The sequence below is a fragment of the Rhinolophus sinicus genome, chromosome X (assembly GCF_036562045.2).
Source record: "Rhinolophus sinicus isolate RSC01 chromosome X, ASM3656204v1, whole genome shotgun sequence".
NCBI lineage: Eukaryota > Metazoa > Chordata > Mammalia > Chiroptera > Rhinolophidae > Rhinolophus > Rhinolophus sinicus.
This window is the reverse complement of record NC_133768.1, coordinates 13,193,264-13,213,622: the sequence shown is the minus strand read 5'-3', so window position 1 is coordinate 13,213,622 and position 20,359 is coordinate 13,193,264. Positions and strand designations below refer to the sequence as shown.

Here is a 20,359-nt window from a genome sequence, read left to right as displayed (position 1 = left end):
ACTTGTGCATTTTCAGGAAAACCAGTCCTTTTTTCTCCCTGCACTATACCTCTGTGTTAGTCAGGGTCAGCTAAATGCTGTAACAAACATCCCCTAAATCTCACAGTAAAAGTTTATTTCTCTCTCCTGTGAAATCCAATCAGGTGTTGGCAGACAGCCTTTCATGGGGTGATTCAGGGACCCAGGCTCCTTCCATTTGGTGGCTCTACCATCTCTTAGGGCCTTGGGGTCCTCTGCTGAATGCTCTATATGTAGCCAGCAGAGTCGGGAAGAAATAAACTGCAGAGGATTGTGTAAGAGCTTTTATGTGTCCATCCCAGAGTGGAACGTTATTTCTCTTACATTCCATTGGACAGAATTCAGTCACATAGTACCACCCAACTGCAAGGGAGGCTGGAAAATGTAGTCTAGCCATATGCTCAGGAGGAAAAGGGAAAGAGTTGGTGAACACCTTAGGCCTTCTCTGTCATGGTCTGCCCAGGTCTATCATCTTTCTTCTGCTAGCTATTCCATACCTGATGTCTGACTACAAGGAGGAGAAGACAAAGCCCTAGACCTGTCATTATGGGAGAAGATACATAAAGTCCCAGAAAATGAAGGCATAGGTGTATGCACTTGGCGCCACTTCTACAATGGCTCACATTCTCAGCCAGAATGTCCCCACCATCAGAAGTCCACAACCTCCAAGAATGAGGGAGTAATAGCAGCTGGATATTAAATTGTTCTTGCAATGTTCCACGACATGAGTTGAGCCAGCCAAGCCAGAAAGAGGGGTGACATTCTTCTGTCCTCATTTTCACCAGGCATCCAGCTAACCAGAATATTTACACTGGTTGAGGAGCCACAGGGACTGGGTTTTATCCATTTTTATACCTATTTCCTTTACCCAAGCCCTCTGCTAATAATGATAACACAACAACAAAAATGGTAGCATCAATGGCACACAAGTATTAACGCTTACTATGTGTTCTGTGTACACGCCACACACTGCTGGCATGGTCCATGGATTGATTCACTTAATCTTATCAATAATTCTATGTAGTAAGTACTAATAGCATCCCCACTTCACAGATAAGGAAAGTAAGGCACGCAGACTAAGAATTTGTCCAAGGTTGCACAGCTGGCAAGTGCCGAAATTGAGAGAATCAAAGGCCAACATGTACTTTTACTAGAAAGGTGACCATGATTAGAAATACAGCCAGTGATCATGGTAAAATCCCCATCCCTAGGGAGGCAAACCTTGAATTTCCTAAGTGCAAGGCTTGATCCAACCAAGCTGATCAGGGCACAGAAAGCATAAAGAGCAACTTGGAAAGAAAATAAAGTACAAGTTGAAAAGCAAAGGAGGGTGTCCCTTCAGATGTTTTATTGTTGTTGTTGTTGTTTTAATTTTCCTTCTCACTCAAGAGCCATTAAAACTTTGAATTGACAAATCAATTAAAAAAAAACACACCAAAAGGGCTTCAAATTTGCGTTGACAAGCCAATACCCTTAACAGCCTGCCCCACTCATTGTCTTTACTCAAATACATCTGTACATGAATCCCATTTCTCACTATCGCTTCCCACCCTATCTCTAGCCTGAGATTCACTAGTCTTAGGAAATGGGGCAAAGGGTTAAAATAAAGCCACACAAGCACAACATTACGCAATATATTTTTCTTCATGCAACTGGATTAATTTTAATTAGCAAAGGCTAAAACTTTGCCAGATGAGCACTAGTGACATCTGATACTTAAGCAGGGTTCCAACATCTCTTCTCTCACACTGAAGGCATTTAACCCAAATGAAACTCTGAGAAAACCTTCCAGGGCCTCCTTCCTGGTACATCTTCTTGGTTTGCCCACATTCCCCCACAATGCCCTGAACTTTGAAGCATCTGTCGCTCCCATTTGTGAAGCAGAAAGCCCCATGACTTCTCACATGGAGAAGGATTCTGAGGTATTTATTCACACTGCACTTTTCCCTCTTCAAAGTTAATCTCTAGAATTGAACTCTCAATAAACATGCGCCATCTTGCAGTTAAAGCCCTTCAGGGGTAAGAAGGGGACCGGCTGAGGCAACAGAACTCTGATGTGAAATTAAAAAGGAAAACACGGTTTTACTCACATTTTTAAAATATAAATACAGGCTTAGGGAACAGAGTCCAGATGCATGCTAGAGAGCGACATAAATATTGATATTATATTCTAATGAAAATTATGTCTCACTGGCTGTCATCCTTCCTCATAGCTACTAGTTCTTCCCTTTCTCACATGTCTACTATTAAAAATCAAGAGTAAGTGACTCTAAAATGGAGCTTATTTCACAAATATTAATCCACTTAGATAGAATAATCAGAAATCAAATTTTAAAGAAACTTGCCCTCCATTCAAATCTCCGAGCATCAGCATAAGCTGAGAACAGTCACAAACCAGTGTTCCCTGCTACTTATCATGTTTCCCCGAAATTAAGACCTAATTGGACCATCAGCTCTAATGTGCCTTTTGGAGCAAATATTCATATAAAACCCGGTCTTATTTTACTATAAGACCGGGTATATAACATAACATAACATAACATAACATAACATAACATAACATAACATAACATAACATAACATAATATAACATAACATAATATAATACCGGGTCTTATATGAATTTTTGCTCCAAAAGACGCATTAGAGCTGATGGTCCGGCTAATTCTTATTTGGGGGGTAAACAGGGGAGAAGTTTGCCTAAGAGTAACAAGATTTTTTTTTCATGTCTTTATAAATGTTATTTTAGCTTTATCTTAGAAAAACTCCTACTGCTAAATTACCCCTGGGGCCTCAGAGGCCAGATTCTTATCCCTGTTCCAAACCAGGTCCTCCCTAAAGTTCGGTACCCAGATGTCATAAACAGCCCAGCACCTCTGACCAGAGAGAGGAAACTCCACTCTTCCAATTGTCTTGAAAATCCTTTTTTTAATTGTGATGTAACTGACACATAACATTATTAGTTTCAGGTTACAATATAATGATTCAATATTTGCATATATGGCAAAAGGAGCACCACAATAAATAAACATCCATCACCACACATAGTTAGATTTTTTTCTTGTGATGAGAAAATTTAAGATCTACTCTGTTAGCAACTTTCAAATATACAATACTGTTATTGACTATGGTCACCGTGCTGTACATCGCATCCCCAGGACTTATTTATCTTATAACTGGAAGTTTGTTCCTTTGCAAATCTTATACAGAGAATCACTATTCTTAGTCTGATCCTACTGGAGAGCCCAGAAATTCCTGTGGAATCGTTTTCTTCCATGTCCATATTCATACAACAGCCTCGGGAGAGACTAGTGAGAGGGCACCATAGTTAAAATACTGCTTTCTTACCTCAAAAAGTTATCATCTATATGAAGTGAGGGAATTGTCTCTCTCTTAATAGGGATGTGGGTTACACAGGTGCATACGGTTGTTAAAACTCATCCAACTACACACTTGCAATCCACACATTTCACTGTATGGAAATTGTACATTGATTTTTTGTTTGTTTGTTTGTTTAAATTAAAGTTTATTGGGGTGACAATGGTTAGTAAAGTTACACAGGCTTCTAATGTACAATTCTGTAATCATCTATATATCACATTGTGTGTTCACCTGATTTTTAAGAAGAGTATTCATTAAAACACCTTTTAAATTTGCCCAAGATAGCGAAATAAGATTAATCAACAAGACTCTAGGAGTACTGCCTATTTCCTCAACATTCAGAAGTGGCTTTACAAAACCCATTAGACCTATGTGAGAATTCCATTTTGCTCCACCTAGAAGGAGCACAACACATTGTAACATGGTTTCCTCTGGAGCAAGTCTGGCAGAGTAACAGAGAAGGAGGGCTTTCCTTTCTGTCTCAGTTTTATGCCCTTCTCTACGGGTTGAATTGCCTAGACCTGAACATGAAACAGAAAATGTCAACATCTCTAAGTTGGATCCAACCACTTCTCATTACGTCCACCAAACCACCACCATCTCTCACCAGATGACTGCAACAGCCTCCTCCCTGGTCACCCTGCTTCTACCCTGACCTCTCCTGCAATCTCTTCTCGACTAAACAGCCAAAGTGATCCTTTTAAATAATAAGTCCATCATGTCACTCCAAGGCTTAAAACCTTCCATGAGTCCCCACTTCACTCAGAGCAAAAGTCAAAGTCCTCGAATCAGCCTACTAGACCCTACATAAGCCGAGCTCCACCACACCTCCCTGGCTCCTTTCCTCCCGCTCTCCCCAGGCTCACTCCATACCCTTCACCTTGGCCTCCTTGCCACTCCTTGCCACCCCTCTATCATGCCAAGCATGCTCTCACCTCAGGGCCTTTGGACTAGTTCTGGTTCCTTCTGTGGAAATGTTCTTTCTCCAGCTAGCTCATTAACTCACTCGCTTCTTTCCAATCTTCATTCACATGCTGCTTCCTCAATGAAGCCGACCTGATCACCCATTTGCAAGGGCAATCCCTCTCCAATCCTTTGCATCGCCCTCAACTTGCTCTAGTTTCTTGTCTCCCATAACTTACCACCTCCTAACATGCTCTGTAATCTTCTTAAATGGATTGCGTTTGTTGTTTATGGTTTGTCTCTCTCCCCTGTAAGCTCTTTGTAACTTTTTGTTCAATGGTGAAACCAAAATGCCTAGAAAAGTGCCTGGCATAATAAACAAAGGAATCTGGATGATAACATTAGTGGTCTTTTTTTTAATTATTATTTCTATACTTGTCTGCATAACAATACGAGGCCACAAAGAACATAGAAATCTTAACAGTTGTCTGACCATGCAGAGGGACACAGCATTGCTTGGTTAGCTGTCTCCTTCCCCCTACCCCATCATTTCCCAGATTCAGGCACAAGTTTTCACCTACTTGGAAAAAATGGACACATGCCTCCCACTCTGCTTGATCCAATTACAGTATCAATAAAATAACACCAATAATTACCAGCAGCTCACTCTGTGCCAGGCACAGTTCTCAGTGCCCGTGCCCCTTGACTCCTTCAGTCCTGTCAACAACCTGATGCAGTAGGTACTGTTTTTATCTCCAGCCCATAACAGAAAAAGAAATATTTCAGCAAATTGTCCAAAGTCATACAGCTTTGAAGGTGCAAAGCCAGGATTTGAACCCATAAGAGTGTGGACTTCAGAATCCACACTCTTAATCACATATTCGTTTGCTTCTCAACAATTAGATAAGCCTGACACTTGCCAACCTTACTTAAACTGAGCCTAAGCAAACTCTGAAGACCATGAATTCCAAACCTTTCCTTAAGAAGAACAAAAGGAAACAAAAGAAAAAATAAACAAACGGGACTCCATCAAACTAAAACGTTTTCACACAGCAAAGGAAACCATCAACAAAATGAAAAGAGAGCCTACTGAATGGGAGAAGATATTTGCCAATGAAACATCTGATAAGGGATTAATACCCAAAATTTATATATGTTAAAAAAAAAAAACCTCATACAACTCAACACCGAAAAAAACCAAACAACCCAATTGAAAAATAAGCAGAGGACCTGAATAGACATTTCTCCAAAGACGACATACACATGGCCAATAGACATATGAAAAAATGCTCAACATCACTAATCAGAGAAATGCAAATAAAAACCACAATGAGATACCACCTAACTCCTATCAGAATGGCTATCATCAATAAATCAACAAACAACAAGTGCTGGCGAGGATGTGGAGCTAAGGGAACCCTTGTGCACTGTTGGTGGGAATGCAGATTGGTACAGCCACTATGGAAAACAGTATGGAGGTTCCTCAAAAAATTAAAAATAGAACTACCTTATGATCCAGCAATCCCACTCCTGCTATGTATCCAAAGAAATCCAAAACATTAACTTGAAAAAAATATATGCATCCCTATGTTTACTGCAGCACTATTCACAATAGCTAAGATATGGAAACAACAAAAATGTTCATCAATAGATGACTGGATAAAGAAAATGTAGTACATTTATACAATGGAGTATTACTCTGCCACAGAAAGGATGAAATCTTACCATCTGCAACAACATGGATGACATAGAGGGTATTATGCTAAGTGAAACAAGTCAGACTGAGAAAGACAAATACCGTATGATCTCACTTATATGTGAAATCTAAAGAAAGGTGAAGGGATTAGGAAGTACAAATTTGTAGTCGTAAAATAGTCATGGAGATGTGAAATGTAGTATGGGACATATAGTCAATAATGTTGTAAAAACTATATATGGTGTCAGATGGGTACTAGATTTATCGGGGGGAATCACTTCATAAATTATATATATGCCTAACCACTACTCTGTACACCTGAAACTAATATAAAATAATATTGAATGTCAACTATAATTTTATATATATATATAATTTTATATATAAAATTATAGTTGACATTCAATATTATTTTACATATATATATGGTGCAGCATAGGGAATATAGTCAATGGTACTGCAATAGTTATGTACGGTGTCAGATGGGTAGATTTGCTGGGGTTATCACTTTGTGAAGTGTGCAGATGTCTAATGATTATGTTGTTTTATACACCTGAAACTAATAATAAAAAGAAAGAAAAGAGACAAGGACATAAGGTTCTCACCAGGTATCCTAAAAGAAGGGAAGGGATAAGAACTCTGATTCTCTGCCTTTTTTAAGCCAGGCACTTTGGAGTCAGAGAAATGGACTCTAGGACTCAGAGAATCCCCTTACAGTCCAACGGTGCAGTCATTCTATGGGTAAAACCAAAGCAGATTCCCCCAAATAAACTCTTTATTCATTATATACAAGAAAATTTAAATAGCCCCTCTGATGGCTGTAAGTGAGTCTAGTTTGAGCCAGACTAACCTCATTTCCCTTTTGAGTAGGGTTATTAGACTGGGAGATCAAAGGAATACTGCAGACATATGGTATCTTGATTTCAGCAAACCATTTGACAATCGCTCATGATGATAGATCTTGTGGGCAAGGTGGAGAAATGTGGTTTGAATGGGACTGGAATGGTGAGGGGAGCATTTGTGGCTGCTGCAACAACGGTACCCAAGGAATGTTGATTAATAGACATCAACTTGGAGGGATGTTGCTAGTACTGCTTGCCAATGGGCTCTGGCCTTCAGTCCATCTGAACAGTCATTTTATCGAAGATGTAGGTGATGGGCTAGAATCATGTTTATGATGTCTGCAGAGAGCACAATGCTGTGGGCAGTAGCTGACACATTGAATCAAGATTTTAAACCATCACCACTGATTGGAAGTGAAAGAGCAAAGCAAGCCAGATTCAATTTAACAGAGACAATGGGGGAGTCTTGTGAAATTTAAGTTCAAAATACCAACTGCACAAATAGAATAGAGGCAACCTCATATAAAAGAACTGCTACTATAAATGAAAGGAGTTTGTTGGGCCATAAGAGCAATAATGCACCAACAGTGTCTTACAATGGTTAAAACCACAAGGGCCACCTTAGTCCTAGTGCAGCATTCATGTGAAGAAAGGAATGGGTCTATTCATGCTCTGCACCTGTGGCAGAGGGCAACAAGCATGAGAGAGGACAGGAAACGTGGCCTTACAAGGCTTAGTGGAAAGAACTGAAGTTATTTCACCTGAGATGAAGAAAGCTTAGAAGTGACCATAACAGTAACCTCTAGCCACTTAAAAGATGTCTTAGATAAGAGATTATAAGAAGATTACATATGGCTCCAGACATCAGAATAAGGACCAAAAGGCTGGCACTACAAAAAGACAGATTTAGTCTCATTATAGATAAGGATGGTTTGAGAATGGGAACTCTCCGGCAATAAAGTTGGGGTGGGTAGGGGTGGCCCACTCCACTCTCAGGAGTCTTATAGAGCATGGAAACCACATGGGTTGTCATTTGGGACATCTTAAAAAAGAGTTCCACCCTAGGTGGGAGGTTGAATTCTATGGGTGCTGAGGTCTTTCTCAACTCTAAGATGCCAAGATTCTCCAACTCTTGTTAAATTATTTTATTCTTGGTTAGTTTCACTTGGAAGGACTTGGGCACTTCAAAATTAAGTAATATTTCAGCATATGAATGCCCAGGTCCTCAGATTGCTATTTCTGTACACCCAAACCTTCTCCTGTTCATTAGTGGATTAAGGGATAGACATTAGTGTCAGAAATAAAAAGTAATCAAGCCTGCCTTAGTCATTCAAAAAGATGAGCTAGACAAGGTCTCTGTACTTTGTGGGCTTGCAGTCTGGTAGGGCTCTCCAAAACCTTGTTTCAACAAATTCAGACCTTAGAATGAGAGACTTACAATCTGAAACCATTCCCACCTCATTATTTTTTATTTTCATTTATTATCAAGATGTGATTCATGAGGAATTCTTGATGCAAAAAGAACTTTCAGGAATTTCTGTGATTGGTGGTTTGTTCCAGGCATACTCTTCACATGATATTTTAGTAGTGTCCCCCAAAAAATCCTGTGTTCCATTATTCTTTTTTTGTAATTTTTATTGGGGAATATTGGCGAACAGTGTGTTTCTCCAGGGCCCATCAGCTTCAAGACGTTGTTGTGGAGGGCGCAGCTCAGCTCCAAGTCCAGTCACCATTTTCAGTCTTCAGTTGCAGGGGGTGCAGCCCACCATCCCATGCGGGAATTGAACCTGCAACCTTGTTGTTGAGAGCTCGTGCTCTAAGCAACTGAGCCATCTGGCCGCCCCATTGGCCGCTCAGCGGCAGCTGGTTCTCTTCAGTTTAGTTGTGCAGGGCACAGCTCACAGTGGCCCATGTGGGAATCAAACCGGCAACACTGTTGTTCAGAGGTGACACTCTAACTGACTGAGCCATCTGGCCGTCCCCTCCACTATTCTTAATAGAATAAAAAGAAGTTAAACTGAACTGTCCAAACAAAATTCCAACTACACTTAAAATTGTCTTTGTCCCTAAAATTTCACATTATATGAATCCTTAAGACTCTTGAGCTAACATGGGACAGTAGGAGAGATTTCATATGTCATTGCAATTTAAAAGTAATGCCCATTAAAGGTGGACTAGAAGCTTTGAGACTGAAGAACTTTCTGAGAGCTTATGGGGAATTCACACTTTTCTGATGGCATTGTGTGGAAAAGGTCTCCACAAATAGGAAGAAAGAAATCTTTATTGTTATCATCTTAGCAATGTCAGCCCAAGAGAATCTCAAGGATTTCCCAGGTAACGTAGTTCAGTAGTTTAGATTTAAAAGCCCAATCCAGTACCACAAGAGAAGTCTAGAAAGAAATGTGTTGCTGTTACTGGTTATGAGGAAATTACAACTATGAATTATTAACCTTTGAAAGATTGCTTTCTTCTCAGTTGTTCAGTGATGGGTTTAAAAGCAACTTTTAATGGAGCCGTTAGGATCTTACAATGCCTCAAAGAAACTCACTGAGCAGAGACAGGAGGGAAAGAAACCTAACGAGAGTCACTGAAACATAAAAAACAAAAAACAAAAAAAAAAAACCCACATTAACCAGTCTGCAAAGGGTTTTTGCATGTGGTGGAATGAACAGAATGGGGAGGAACAGGATCATCCTTCCAAAAGCAGAATGAACCCATGATTAGCGTTACTATCCCAATCCCAAATGATCAATTCACCCAATGTGTTACTTCCTAGTTTCATTCCAGATTTAGCAGTTTCTGTGTCTGCTCTGGCTAAAATTATGCTTCCCAAATAGGGAGCTTTGACCCCTGGGGCCGCCGTTGACCCCATTTCACAGGATGATAAACAATACTCTAAAAGGCTGGCCAATGGACCATTGAGGAACTGAGACGTTGTGTCCTCATCATCTTAGACTTGTGTTCCTTCCATGCCCCTTCTCACCCCTGAAACTAACGGTCTTTCCTAAAGGGTAGTAAGTTAGTTTCAGACCCAACACAGAGCACCCGGCGGTGCCAGGCACCTGGCTAATGTAATAATCCTGGAGAAAATAGTTTAAGGGAAAAGAGAGAAACATCACCTCTACCATACTCCCAGCCCAAGGTCTTTGCCCTCATAGTTCAAAGATTAAACAGACTGTTTCGGTCTGCACTCAGACCTTATGAGTGCAAGTGCAACTTCAATCACAAGTAGTTTATGTGGGAGGTGTCCTCTGGAACCACCCATACATGAGTGAGAAAGTGAGATGGAAAAAGAAAGGCAAAGAACACATACTGAGTTATCAAATAAGTCACCACTGTGGGAAACTAGAGCTCAATCCTACTGGGGAATTCTGAAAGATGGTGTAGAACATGCCTCAGAGTTCTCTCATCCAAGGGGCAGAGAAGCTGGGGTGTTCATCCACCAACACCCTGTCCATCACTGGTTGAGTGCTGCTTCAGGGGCATTAACTTGCTGGCACTTCTGGCTTCCCCTGTGTGCAAGTCCAAGCATGGTCCATTAGCCAGAGAAACAAAAAGCCCTAGGCAGAGTCTCAGGATTTTGCAGTAAGCAGCCTTCAGCATGAAAGGTAAGGGCTGAAGGAACATACGAGGTGTGATCCAACAATACAGTGAATGTTTAAATAAAAAAAATTATTAAAGCAAAAGACACATTGCCATTAATTCCCCCTTAAAGTATTCCCCCTCACTTTGAACACACTTATCTCATCATCTTTGCCACTTTCTGAAGCAGTTCTAGAAGTTCTCTTTTGTGAGAGTCTTTACTTCATCCTCCATCATAACAATGCTCCGTGTCACACATCACTTCTGGTACAGCAATTTCTGCCAAATAAAAACATTACAGTGTGTCCTCATCCACCTTATTCACTGGATCTTGCTGGCACCATGCAACTTCTGGCTCTTCCCCAAAGTCAAAATGACAATGAAAAATAAATGTTTTAATTGATTCAGGACATCAAGGCAGCCACGACAGCACAACTAAAGACACTCATGAAAGAGGACTTCCGGGACCACTTCAGAAAGTGACAACAACGATGGGATAAGTGCGTTCAAAGCGAGGGGGAGTCTCTTGAGAGGGATTAATGGCAATATGTCTTTTACTATAATGAATTTTTTTATTTAAGCATTCACTGTATTTTCTGATCACACCTCATAAATAGAGCACCAACACTGTCTGCTGTTTAGAATGAGAAAATCAAAAATAAAGGTTAGCACAGAGTTCTAGAAAACTTGTAGGTGAGGAAGTGGTGGGCAAGGAATCACGTTCCATTTCATAGAGAATATGATGTGCCAGCTGAGTGTCAAAGAATGATCATATATGAATTAGCCAGAGAAATGTTCCAGAAGGAAAGAGTAGTATCTACATAGGCATGAAGAATGAGAAAGCCTGGCAAGTTGGGGAACACCCAAGAGTTCAGTATTACTGGACTGGGGTGGAAAATGGAGAAGGCAGGGAGGCCCAATGCATAGAAAAGCAAGAAATGAAACTTGTCAAGTGGACATAAGCATATCGAGAAAGGCCTTGATTTTAATATAGTAATTCCCCTGGATTTGTGTAGCAATGCATGGAAAAAAAGTCTGGTGCTTGGAAAGAAAGTTGTGAACTCAGAACTGAATCCCAATCTAGGCTTCAGCACTTTCTAGCTGTTGCTACCGAGAGCAAGTTGCTAACCCTCTTTAAAGTGGGAAAATAACTGTACCTCTTCCATAGAGTTATTCTGAAGATTAAATAATTCATATAAATGTCTTAGCACAGGGCCTGACATATAGCAGAACTCAATAAATGTTAGCTAAAAATTAAGTCAATTCACTCAATAGATGACAGAGATGTCACTGCGGTGAAATGGGGAAATGATGATCTTTTCAATAAGGGGAAATGGATCAATTGTGTATCCATATGGAAAAAGAATTCATCTTGACCCCTACCTCACACCATTTTCAAACACCAATTTCATGTGAATCATGGATTTAAATGACACAGGCAAAACAAAAAACTTCTAGAACACAGGAGAATAACTTCGTGACCTTGGAGTCAGTGAAAAATTTCTTTAAGAACAAACAAAACAGAACATAAAAAAGTACCAATCATAAAGAAAAGGACTGATAAACTGGATGACATAAAAAATAAGAACTTCTGCTCACCAAAAGACAACACTAAGAGAGTGAAAAGGCAAGCCACAGAGTGAGAAAAGGTATTTGCAATTCCTATAGGTCAAAAATGATTCGTATCCACAATATATAAAGAACTCCTGCAATAAAAAAGATACAAAGCACCTTACTGAAAAATGAGCAAAGGCCTTGAACAGGTAATTCACAAAAAAAGAATATCCAAATGGTCAAAAATATATATGAAAATGGTGCTCAATCTCCCAAGCTATCAGAAATGCAAATTAAAACCATAAAGAGATGTTTATTACCCACCCATCAGTGTAGCTATTAAAAACACAACACCTTACTAACCATTGTCACCCCAATAAACTTTAAAAAAAAAGATAACACCAGTGTTGGTGAGGATGTGGAGCAACTGGAACTTTCATGTACTCCTGGAAGTATCAATTGATATAGCCAGTTTAGAAAACTGTTAGGCAGTAGCTACTAAAGCCAAAAATATCCATCCCCTTTGATGCAGCAATCCTACTTTTAGCTATATACCAAACAACTGTCTATACATAAGCTCACAAAAGGCAAGTAAAAAAAATGTGGCAAGAGTTCTAAACTGGAAACAATCCAAATGGCCATCATCAGGAGAATAGATTGACAAATTGTGGAATTTTGGAATTATTCAGACCATGCTTAGCCTTGCACACAATGGAATTTTGAATTTTTCAGCAATGGGAAGGAACAATCTACTGTATATGCAACAACATGGAAGAATCTTGCAAACATAATGGGTGAACAATGCTAGATGCCAAAAAGTATATACTATACTCATATGACTCCACTTACTTAAAGTTCAAAAACAGGAAAATCTAATTGATGGAAGTAGAAGTCAGAATAGTGGTTACTTTTGGAAAGGGTAAAGGGTCTGGGTGGGGAGGATATTTCAGGATACAGTAATGCTTTATTTCTTGATCTGGATGATGGCTACATAAGTTGCTCACTTTGTGAAAATTAACCAAGCTGTACATTCATTGTGCACTTTTCTGTAGGAATGTTCAACTTTAATATAAAATTTACTTTAAAACTCAGTAACTAAATATAATCAACAGCAACCCAAAAGCCAACAACATTAAAATGTCCAACAATGAACAGGTTGGGGTCAAGGCCCATGAAGTAATTCCAAAGTCTCAGGTTTTAGTGACTGAAAAACTGGACTTCAAGTTTATGACCATAAATCTCAGAAGGCTGTCAACACAACCAGGTAATTCCCCTACACTTCCTTACTGCATCCATGTTCCCTCCCTGAGACAACATTAACACCTTGCCTTCTCTCCTCACATTACCAACACCGTCTCAGCTGATGACCTCACCAGGTACTTCACAGAGAAAAGAAATGTAATCATACAAGAACACTCCATCCTACCACCATCAGTTCACCAGCCCACCTGCCTGTCTGCCCATATCCTTCATCTTCCCTCCAGTTCCTAACGCTGAAAGGGGGTTTTGATCCCTTCCCCTCTCAGCTTCTCAAGGTCTTCCATAATTATCCAGTTCCTTCCCCGGCATCATCAATTCCCCCTCTCCATGGAATCTAAACGTGCCTAAACATCAATACCTTTTAAGAAAATCTCCCTTGTCCCTGTATTCCCCTCCAGCCACTGCTCCTTACAAGAGTCATCTGTGGTTTCTGTCTCCTCTTCCACTCCTCCTGTTCACGCCTCATCCCATCTTCTTTGGCCCTTATCTCCACCCCTCCACTTAAATGGCACCTAGCAGGGCCATTAATTGCGTACAAGTTACCAAACTCAATGGTCTCATCTCAGTGCTTATCTTACTCTTGGAAGTATTTGACAAAGTTGACTTCTCGATTCTTGAAACACCTTCTCCTGGCTTCCATCATACCATACTCTCCTGATTTTCCTTCTAGCTTGCTGGCTGCTTTCTCAGTCTTTCTCCTCCTCTACTAAACTTCCAAAGTTGGACTGCCCTAGGCTAATTCCTGCCCGCCCTCCCTTTTTAACTATCTACATTGTCACTAACTCCATGGCTTCACATACCATCCTTACCCCTTATGTTTCACATTTACATCTCCAGCCTGGACCTCTCTCGAGTTCTGAACTCACATCTAGTGGTCTAAGTCAGATGAGACATCTCAAGTTAATATGGCACAAATAGAAAACTATTGATTCCATCCTCCCCACAATAAAATATCCACTCTACTACTAGCTTTTCCCATTTCTGGAAATGGTTCCACCTTCTCTGAGTTGTTTAAGCCAAAAACAGGCTAGGAGTCATCCATAATTATTTTTTCCTCTCACACCCAATCCAATTAGTAAGTCCTGTCAATTCTATTTCCAAAATGAATTCAAAATCGCACCACTTCTCACTGTCTCCATAACTTCCTCCCTAGTCCTAGCCACCATCACCAGTCACATTAACTGGTTTACCAGCCTTCAGACTTGCCTCCAGAGTGACTTCACTAAAGTATGTGTCAGATCATTTCACCCTTGCAAACTCCCCCAACCCCCAACCTGTCTCAGGGCAATCAGAAGCAGCTGTCTAAGGATGAAGCAGCATTCAGGCTGCATGCGGACTGGTGATCCTGGTGGAAAGCCTATACAGGAAGTATGGAGGCACCCAGACACCTTCAAAGGGAGACAGAAGGGAATGTGGGTCACTTCCTTTGATACTCCCCAAGGCCTTGAGCAATGCTACTATAAAAGGAGATGCATAATGTAGAAGATACCACTGATACTCCACACATAGCCCCTCTGCCCTCCCCAGAGGACTGCTGCAGACATTCTTGTATATACCTGTAGGCTTTTTGCCTCTCTCTACCTGGCCTGGGAGCATGAACCCACACACAGGGCAGTCCCCAGAAACCGGGGAGATCATGCTCCAGGTGCCCCCTTCCATCAGTGAGGGGTAGAAGTTGGTGGATAAATACTCCAACTTACTTACTCCTCAGCGGAACTCTCCTGAGGTGTGTGCTAGATTGAATCCCGGTTGCCCAGAGTGATAACCAAGCTCACACCATGCATGAATTTTCCTCCCTGCCCTCTCCCACTTCCGCACTCCCTCCCTGTGCTTCCTGGGATGCCCTCTGAAATAAACCACTTGCACAGAAACCCTAACATGAAGTGTGGAGATAACACTTCAGAAATATCAAAAAATAATAGGAGATTGTTAGTCCATTCCTGGGTATTGTATTACACCCGTTTTTATTTATTATTCATGTATAAATATGCATAAACAGTACATATTCATCATCAACTGTATGCACACATTAAAATTTTTGTCTCTTCTCCATTAACCATTAGTTTGTACTCCAAATAGTCAAAAGGACTTGAAAGGACTGTGTCAAATTCCAGGTATATAACTGCCCACTGCTGCCTCTAAAGAAAGAGGGGAGGAGAGGGAGGACACAATCTGCTCCAGCACTGAGTTTTACTTGGGTGAAATCTAAGGAGCGGCCTTTTCTCTTTCTCTTCTCTTCCTCTTCCTCTTCCTCTTCTCTTCTTTCTCTCTCTCTCTCTCTCTCTCTCTCTCTCTCTCTCTCTCTCTCTCAACACAAACACAAACACACACACACACACACACACACACACACACACACGAAATGTATGCACCACTCAACAGTCTGCAAAACTTCCCTTCTTTTGAAGTAAAATCACCACTCACCCCAACCGCACTCCCCAGATATCAGCGCTGTGGAAAGTGAAGGGGCTGTCCCTGCTGTGCGGTTTGGGGTAAAAAGTAGGCAGGATTAAAGCGCTCATTTCAAGTCCCAAAAGTAAAATACGACTTGGCCTACGGCAGTCCTAATTCTTTCCAGAACTCATCCCCGGAATTGCCCTTTTAAACAACCAGTCATTAACCCAACTCCGGGTCTTTTATAGCTGCGAAAACCGATCGTGCACATCATTTATTCATTACGCTTATTATTGTTGTTATTGCAGAAAAGCAGCGAATTCCAGGGGGCGTTCAAAGGGTTTATTTGGGGGAGGGGGCAATGCAAGAGCTGGGTTGCAGGGCAGAGGTGCCTGGAAACCCCCGGGGAAGGTTGCCGCGAGAGCGCCCCCGCCCCGCACGCTCCCGGGCCACCGCGCACCGGCGCAGCTGCTGCAGCAACCGGGGAAGCTTCTTACGTAAGTCAGAGCCGCTGACATCACCTTCGCCGTGAGCGTCGCAGCCGGACTAGGCGCCTAAGGACTGGCGCACCGGCCTAGTGCCCCCGCCCACCGTCGGCTCATTTCTAAATGATTCCACCGCCGCCTGATTTGACCGACTGTGCACCAGTGGACCCTCCTAAGCGCCTCTCGGAGGGCAGATGACACAGAAAGACATTTATTGGGAGCCCTGGGGTGCCGCAAGAGTGAAGTTAACGGGCAGCAAAGATGCCCACGGGTCTTCCACACGCGGGTGGATTTCGGCGACAGTATATGGTGCGGGGCGGGGGGACGCCTCTGGGGTCCTCGGAGAGCAGATGACACAGGGAGCCATTTAGTAGGGATCCTGTGCTGTTTAGCGCAGAAAAGATACCCAGGGGTCTCATCGATCTCCCCAGGGCCCGGGGCACTCCTCCCTCCACGCCCCTCCCCGCGGCCCCTCTGGGCCACAAGGTTGGCTCAGAGCGCGAGAGAGTTCACTCCAGGAGGCGAGCGGTGCCGCGCTATGTCGTACATGAGCGCAAGGCACAAGTTCAGGGCTCGGCGCAGCCCCTGAGGTCACAGTAAGAGTGACAAAACCGCCACGGCGAAGCAGAAGCCCTAAAAGGACCCTCACTACTCCTCGAACCCCCCAAGAACGTGTGGACGCGGGAACTATAGGACGCGGGAAACCACAGAAGTTGCACCAACCCCTCCGCCCCCCATGGAGGGACGGGAACGGCGAGCCCCAGAGATGAATGACAGAACCCTCTGCCTCCAATGTCCCCATAAACGCTCCCTCTCAGCCCGCAGCTGCCTCCGAGTTCCGAGGCCGCCCCTTTAACTTTCTCCCCTCCGCATCCCTGCATGTGAATCCAACTGGAACTCTCAGCACGGGGAGGCTTGGGGTGGGTCCCAGGGGAAGGGAAGGGAAGGGTGGGGAGGCACGAGTAAGGTGCAAGCTGCAGTGGGAGCGGCGCCGAGGCGCTGGGATTGCGGCGACCGGGGAGGGCGGAGGGTGCGGCGCAGGAGCAGAGCGCCGGACTGGCGGCGCGGGTACTCACGCACTGCCTCCTGCTTGGGGTCCAGCGTGCTGAGGACGCGCTGCACGCCGCCGAGCTTGCCCTGCAGCGCCCAGACGCGGCGGTGGGTCAGCTGGATGTCGCTCTCGAGTTCCTGGAAGAGGCTGCACGCGTGCCGGGCCACGTCCGACAGCTGCCGGAGGACGCGGGCCAGCGCAGCGTTGCTAACCGCGCACAGGTCCAGCATGAGCAGCACGGCCGCGGCCGCCGCCGAGGACGCCTCGCCAGCCGCGGACACCGCCTCCGGGATCCCCGCCGTGCTCTCCTCGCCCGCCGCGGGCGCCTCTCCGTGCGGCTGCTGTGCCTGGTCGGTCGACGCGGGCAACGGCGGCGGTGGCCCAGGAGGTGCAGGGGGCACGCGGGGAGGATCCTCTGGCCCCGGCGCCACGGCCTCATCCTGTCGGCCGGGCGGCTGCTGGGGCGGTGGCGGTTCGGCGCTGCCTCCTCCGTTCGCGTCCTCCGCCGGACCGAGCGGCGGACGCCGCTGCCGGCACAGCCACTGCGGCTCCACGATCCGCTTGGCGAAAGGCATCCCGCGCAGCCGAGCCGCGACTTTCTGGTCTCCTCAAAGCGCCGCTTGCGAGCTGGGAACCGGGCGCGCCCACCTGGGCGGAGAAGGGGCAGGCGTCGGGCAAAGGCGCGCAGGGGCAGTCCAGATATGCAGGGGGTTCCTCCGTTCACCTGGTCTCCTCCTCTTCCCCGCCCTCCCCCTAGCAAATCAGTCCACCCGGTCCTTCTCCGGGTGCACCGTTCCCTGGGGAGGATGACAAGCGCGGGGCACAGAAATCCTGGGTTGCGCCTGAGCTCTGCTCACTTGCTTTCAACCCAGGTCGGCTGGCTCAGCTCCATCATTCCTGCGCTCGCCGCCGCCGCCCGGGCCGCTGCCGCCGCCACCGCCTATATAAATGGGTGTGTGTGTGTGTGTGTGTGTGTCCGTGCGTGTGTGTGTGTGTGTGTGTGTCTGGGTGTGAGTGTGTGCGCGCGCCTCAGTTTGAAAGTACCCCAGCGCAGGCCTCTCCCCGCGCGCCCCTCGGCCGCTCCGGGGAGCGATTGCGCCCAGGCTCTCTCCCTCTCTGGGCGGGGAGGTGGTTTCGGAAAGGCGCTTTGAAAACCCGGAGAGAGGAATCCGCCTCCAGTCCCGGCGCAGGAGGCGGCGCGGGGGAGGCAGGGCGGACGCTGGACGGGGGGAGGCCGGGGCGAGGGGGGCGCAGCGCCCAGTGCGGCCGCTGGGAGTCACTGGTGGCCTCGCCGCGCCGGGCGCGTTCTGAGGAAAAAACACTTCCTTGCATCCAAGAGGTTAGGACTGAGACTGTCAGCGTGGTGGGGGCGGGGAGCCCTTAAGTTGGGGTTGGGGGTGTGGGTAGCGAGCGTAGAGACAGAGGGGTGGGTACTGGTGATGCGGCAGATCTGGCATGTTGGAGCAAGTTGTTTTCATCGAATTCCAGCTCTGAGCAAATCCTTTGGGCTCTTAGTGGGGGAAGGGGGAAACTGGACTACCCTCTTGAAGTGCCCCCAGCTCTGTGAGCGCACTGAGACAGCTGGGGAGGGTGACCAGGCCTGGGCACACCCCAGTGCTGCCAGAATGGCCAGGGTACTGTTTATACCCCCTTCCCCGGCATCATTCAGCTGCCTGCGCTCGGCCAGGTCTCTACAGAATATCATGAATGAAGCCCAAACCACCAAAGAGCAAAATGCCCAGAAAACTGCTTGCAAAACTCATTGACATGTTAGGTGAGATAAGCAGGATTACCTGTCTGTCACCCTTCTGTGCTGATCATACACAGGGATTTTAACGTTCTCCATCACAGAGATGATTCACAGAAGAAAGGAAAGTTTTCCCCTTCAGTTAACTGAAAGGTATAATTTCTAAAAAGGCATGTACTTCGATTGCAGTAGTCTGCAGGCTGGATGCTGTCAGCCTAAAACCTCTTTTAAAAAGAGTTAGGGAAATGTTAATAAAATACATGCTTTCATCCCTCCAAAAAGAATACTGTAAAAATATATATTTTTTTATTTTAAAGCCACAAGCCAGATCTTGGGAATGCAGCCTTCGTTTCGTGTGTCTAAAGAGAACATGGAAAAAATGTTTTATGGCAACAATAAAGTCCTCCAGACCTGCTGTGGTGTCTCCTCTCCCCTCTCCCAGTCTTTAGCGGGAGCCTGCAAAGGGCCCCACAATCAGCACTTGGGAATGGCCCACGCTCTCATTATAAAGGTTTCAACAGACCCTTCTCTTTACCTAAAAAAATAACATTTTTGGCAAGGGAATGTCCTTGTTCATAAAAGATCCAAGCTGGGGTTTGGGAGTAAAGGGTCGTGATGTCTTCAAGGTACACATAAATGATTCAGTACCAACAAGAATAATAATGATAATAACAATGATGTATATGTACAAAGAGAGCAAAAAAGAAAATACAGCAAAATGTGCACAATAGTCTAAGTAAAGGGCATATTGGGATCCATCGTACATTTCTTGCAACTTCAAATTTGTTTTGGTTTCCAAATAAAAAGTGAAAGAAAGAGAATGTTTTGGAAAAGGATCTTTTAAGAGTTCTTCTTTATCTCACAAATCTAAACAGCTTAGAGCTGGGTGTTTTCAAATTTAGCTTGACTTTTTAATATGTTCAAAATTCTGAACATGAGTTCTGCCATGTAGCCAAGCCACATACTCCTCCCTAAACATATTGAGGTAAAGAACAATGAAGGGTATTAAAGGCATCCAGTTAGCAAGGCTTGTGGTAAGTCTGCCCTGCCTCTCACTCTCCCTCATTCAGTTCTGTCCTATTAATAGCATTCAAGGGGCCAGTGGAGTGGGCCCAGCTGAATGCTAACATGGGCAATGAGTGGTGTTGAGTTCTCACTACTAAAGGGAGCTTCGAATTATTGGCAAATGTCTTCCCAGGCCTACGGGTCCCTCTCCACCCAGAGAGGTGATGGAAGGTGAAGGCAGAAAAGTCTGATGGGAGAGAGTCATCCCCTAGGCCCGGGATGGAGAAGATTCCAGGGGGTAATTAAGTTCAAAATCAGTCTAGCTACCTTGGTGTCTGCTCCACAGTGGTCAGCACAGACTCAAGATTTCAAAATGATTCAAAGCACAGTTCAGCTATGCAAAAAGAAAAACTCTCTTTGTAATCTCCAGGACTCCTAGTC

The 20,359-nt window shown here is 44.4% G+C and overlaps 1 protein-coding gene across 2 annotated transcripts in view; it reads right to left on the bottom strand.

The window, feature by feature from the left end:
• NHS (NHS actin remodeling regulator) overlaps positions 1-18,511 on the bottom strand; it is a 344,627-nt gene extending 326,116 nt beyond the window's left edge. For both annotated transcript variants that reach the window (XM_074323429.1, XM_074323430.1), the window contains exon 1: positions 17,192-18,511. In XM_074323429.1, coding sequence (XP_074179530.1) covers positions 17,192-17,741 — 550 coding nt within the window. In that variant the 5' untranslated portion in view covers positions 17,742-18,511. The remainder of the gene's footprint in view (positions 1-17,191) is intronic.
• Between the last annotated feature and the right edge of the window lie 1,848 nt (positions 18,512-20,359).